The 4,563-nt window shown below is 49.4% G+C and overlaps 1 protein-coding gene across 1 annotated transcript in view; it reads left to right on the forward strand.

Moving 5' to 3' along the window:
- Positions 1-1,247: 1,247 nt before the first annotated feature.
- The window catches only part of ADAMTS9 (ADAM metallopeptidase with thrombospondin type 1 motif, 9), an 88,936-nt gene continuing 85,620 nt past the window's right edge, over positions 1,248-4,563 (forward strand). Inside the window, exons 1-2 of the mRNA XM_009883624.1 lie at positions 1,248-1,350; positions 2,022-2,128. Of these exons, the coding sequence (XP_009881926.1) occupies positions 1,248-1,350; positions 2,022-2,128 (210 nt within the window). The remainder of the gene's footprint in view (positions 1,351-2,021; positions 2,129-4,563) is intronic.

A 4,563-nucleotide genomic window follows, 5' to 3' on the forward strand; every position in this document is an offset into this window, starting at 1 on the left:
AGCTGGAAGCAGCAGTTTTAAGTGGAAAGCCTCAAGGGATCGTTATGTCCCTTCCGTGCTGACCTGAAGCTGAAAATCCCACACATTTGCAATGTCTATGTGGGCTTTGCTGTTCCTTCCACCCAGTCCCCATTTCCTACTCGTGTATCTGTTTTCCGGGGTCAAAGTTGTTTCTAAGGCAAACTGAGAGCCAGTTTCCTTGCGTGTGAGCGGAGCGATATTAGAGGCTTGTTTGCTTTTCCTCCTGTACCTTCTGTTCCCAAAAGGTGGTTCCCCACCCAGGGAAGGAGCAGGGATGATGTCTGCAAGGACAGGGTTATGCTTGCGTTTCCGCTGGACCCTCTGTGGTGCCTCTGTGCCCAGGGATGGCTCTCACAGGACACAGCTCCTGTGGCAACGTGCTGGCTGGGAAGACATTTGAGTTGCACAGTTTGACCTAGGACCAAGCTGAAGGACATTTGGGTCTTACTTGCTTGAGTGACATTGGATTAGTCACTCCAACGTGCACATCTCCATATTCAGGGGACCAGGATGGGACTGAGGATGGGACCGAGGATGCTCTGCAGCATCCAGGCGTATCATTTGGCATCTCCCTCTGCCACCGGCCCAAAAATGGGGCCTGCAGAGGTCACGCTGTGACAGCAGTGACAAAAAGTGCTGTGCTGGTATGGCTGTGAATGGCAGGTACCACTTCCCAGCCCTCTACGGGCCAGAGGAGCAAACCCAAACCAACCAAGCGATTCAGACCTCAACAGCAGCAGCACGCTGCGGGGGACACGGCTCAGGGGAAGAACAGAGAGCCCCAGGGAGGAGTGGCGCTTAAACAGCTACTGTAGATGAGTTAAACCGTATATTTAAATTAAGTCTACACCAAGAACTTGCAAGTGTCAGCCGCTCCAAACAAATGCAAAAGGCTTCAACCAACCTTAAAATCCAGCCTTGACACAATTGCTGAAAATGTCCCTTAAAGAGAAGCCTTTACGGGAGCAGAAGAGCTTCCTAAACTGAGAAAAAGGCAGCACAGAGCAGCGGTATCCTTGTTACCAGCACAGGCAGATGAGCAAGAAAGGCTGAAATCCAGCCAGCAAGCAGTCGACTGTTTGAAGGGAATGAAATCTTTCACTTTCTGACCACACAGATTAGATGGGAGAAACTGTTTGCTGTCTTCGGTTATCTTGTGGCACTGAAGAGCAACCATCAAAGGGAAACAGTCTGCCTTCTGGGATAATCGTTGGGCAAGCTAGTGGATGCAGCAGATAAAGGAAGATGACGCTTACCGGGAAAGGCTGAGCGGCAAAGAACAAAGATTAGTGACTGGGGATTGCCCTCACCTATGGGGAAAAGGAAATGGTAATGAGAGTGAAAAGCAGTGCAAAAACTGCAGGAAATTTGGGTTCCCTGAGTGTATTCTTGCAGCAGCGTGCACTGCCTTAAACTTCCTCCTGAAGTTTTGCTGTTGTGATCAAGTTCTCATTTTGTGGTTTATAGGAGAGGCATTTGCAGCTCGACATTTGCAGTATTTACGTAGGCAAAATTCCCAGTGTTTTAAGGGGATTTTACCATGGGTAGGTATGGGCTCTTAGGGGTTACTTTTGACTGGGTGAGGACTTGGAGTCTGCACAATTACCATACCGTAAGTATTAATAGATCCTTCCTAATAGGAAAGTTATTTGAATTTAAGATTGTAGCTTAGTTTCTCTAAACTCCACATAATCTATTTACTTACGCTGCAGCTTTCCTTCTCCACTTCCTAATCTCCAGCTGTAAAGATTCAAAATGCTGCACAACATACAACTCTTAAGTGTATCAATGGAAATGGCATTGTAAGTAAGTAATGTCACGCTCCTAAAACATGTTTAGTGCCACTGCAAAGCCAGGATTTGGTCCTGGGAGCACTTCAGTCCACTCCCAACTCTGCCCCATAATTGAGACCTAATTAGTCCCTCCATGGGTCAGCTCCTCTGTTCTAAAAGATGGAGGGGTTTTGTTTCTTGCCTACCCTCCTGTCTGTGTGTTCCAAGGTTTCAGAGCGGTGAGCGAAGCCCGTGAGGATGCTCCTCTACAAGCCTGCCTCATGCCATTCAGCCCAGTGCCAAGAAGAAAAGGGTCCAACCTGCCAAAATCACAGGTATGTGCTGCCACTTCTCACCCTGTTCCAGCTCCTGAGCATCTCTGAACCCCACCGCAGAGCCAAATTAACTGCTTACCTTGTAGAAAACTAACTTATACAAAAAAAAAAAAAAAAATAAAAGCAAAGCTTTGATAGGTATTCTTGTGTCAGTGAGCTGAATCGGAGCAAAGCAGCACCCACCAGCACCAGACCCAGCACAAGGGGATGCTGAGGCTGGGAGTGCTGGGACACGGGGTGCTTGTGAAATGGGGGACGGCGGCTGCCCTGGGGCACTCTGCAACCCAGATAAACCAGCAGCGGACCTGTTTCCCAACACCGTCCTGATGCGAGGAGGAGGAGGAGATGAGCGAAGGCTGCGCCCCTCTCCCCCAGGACACCGGCAGGACTAGCTCCACGTAAGCCTCCTCCCCTCCCCGCTGACTCAGCTCTAATGCTATGCTCAGTTTTTCGCTCTCTCCTTCCTCAGGCAACTCTCTTCAACTTTTCCTCACTCCCCCTTTGCTGACCAGCAGCTTCATATCGCTCAACACACCCAACTGGCAGCGCCGGCTCGCCCCGGCACTCCTGGGATACGTGTCTGCACCCACCTGAGCGCAGGATACAGCCTCCCCCTCCCCTGCCACCGCTCCTGGGGCCGTATCCCAAGCTCCAGCACCCCATATCCCTCTCTCCTTGAAGTCTGAAAGTTTTGGGGCAGATGTGGAGGTTGTGGGAAGGTGCTAGAAGACTGTCAGGGGGTCGGTAAGGTACAGGATGCTCCCGCTAGCCTGGCGGAGCAGCACCACAGCTCAGGGAGCAGACATTACTCCTGCTACGAGTTAAATCATTTATTTGATGATGAGACAGAGAAAGCCTCAAGAAAACAATCAGAGGGAGAAAACACGCCTGGAGGGAAGCCTGGGCTGCTATGCGATGATGTTACGAGATCCCCCTTTTTGTTCATCCAGCAGCCCGTGGACCTCGGTGGCTTTTCCGACTCAATCGGGACACAATTCAGTGTGGGACGGGTGGGGATGCCACGGTCTTTCATGCCGAGCCAGGCAAGGCCATGCAAGCCAGGGGTTCGCGCAGCAGCCCCAGCAGGCTTTGCAGATTGAAGTTATTTTAGAATAGTTTGGTCTTGCTCCTCTTCTGAGGCTTGCTTTCTTAATGTGTGTGCATGAGCAAGCAATTAGCTGTGGGGAAAGGAAGATGTTACCGTGCAGGCCCTTTGCAGCATTAAAAGCAAATCTGGTCCAGGTTTGCTCACACAGGTGAGTGCATGGAGATACAGCCACGTTTGGTCATGGGGAAGAGCTGCTCCCGGCAGTAGATGACACCTACCAGAACGGGCACATCACTGCTCCTACATACACACAGTGGAAGCAGGGAGACACCCCTGCTCCCCAGAACTGGGGGAACCATCAGGCAGCCGTGGCTGTGCTCATGCCAGCCCTAAGGCTGGACACAGTGAGAAGACCCAATGCCATTGCTGGAGCTGACTGCACGCAAAGCAACTCAAGCCTGGAAGCATCCCAGCTTTGCCAAGCCCCCGAAGCCAATATGGGTGAGTTATCTTACTGTAAGCATCCTAAACTTTAAAATTAAACATGGTTTAGAAGCGTGGGCACAATGCCACGCTGGGAGGTTATGTGCCAATTACGCCCTGCCTTAAAGGCGTGCTGACTTGGGTCTCCACCAACGTGGAGATTCCTGCACCGTGCTCTGCTGTGCAAAGCTGCTGCCGAAGGCCTGCCCAGCAGTGTCCTGGTCCTGCCCAGCAGTGTCCTGGTCCTGCCCAGCCACAGAGTTAAAGACACATGGCTTTGCAGGTGATGCTTTGCTTACTTTGACTTATACTCATTGTACAAAATCAGTAATTTACTGCGAACGGTTGAGGTTTGTAGGGCTTCACCAGTTCGTTTAGAAGAGCTACTCTGCCCAGAAGTGGATTCTGACTTGATTTTTTTTTAAAGCCTTCCCTTTCTGCAGCAAATACTGCTACTTCTGTTCTTTGTCCCAAAGTTGAGTGAAGAAGGTATAGAACACTGACATTTTCTATGGAAGTACAAATCCGAACTTCCAACTGTCTATTTTCTTTTGCCTTGCCCACAGGCTTTAAATTTCATTGCATCTTGCCCCATTCTGGAAAAAAAAAACCCAAAACCACAACAAAAAGCACCAAAAACAAAACGAAGGTTTGGGGGGTTGGTTTGAGGAAGAGTAGAAGACAATGCTTAATTACATTTAACTCTAAAGGATGTCTTAAATTTTTATAGAAAACTTCCAAATTGTAAAACAAAACACAAACTCAGATAAGAACATAATCTTCCTTTTCCCTCAGGGTGCCTGAAAACTGCATGACATAAAAATAACCCTACACCAAAGTTGCTTGAAGTGCCTCATATCTGAGAAATGCAGAAGAAAACTGCTATAAAAAGTGTCGGGGGGGG

The sequence above is a fragment of the Charadrius vociferus genome, unplaced genomic scaffold, assembly GCF_000708025.1.
Source record: "Charadrius vociferus isolate BGI_N301 unplaced genomic scaffold, ASM70802v2 scaffold324, whole genome shotgun sequence".
Classification (NCBI taxonomy): domain Eukaryota; kingdom Metazoa; phylum Chordata; class Aves; order Charadriiformes; family Charadriidae; genus Charadrius; species Charadrius vociferus.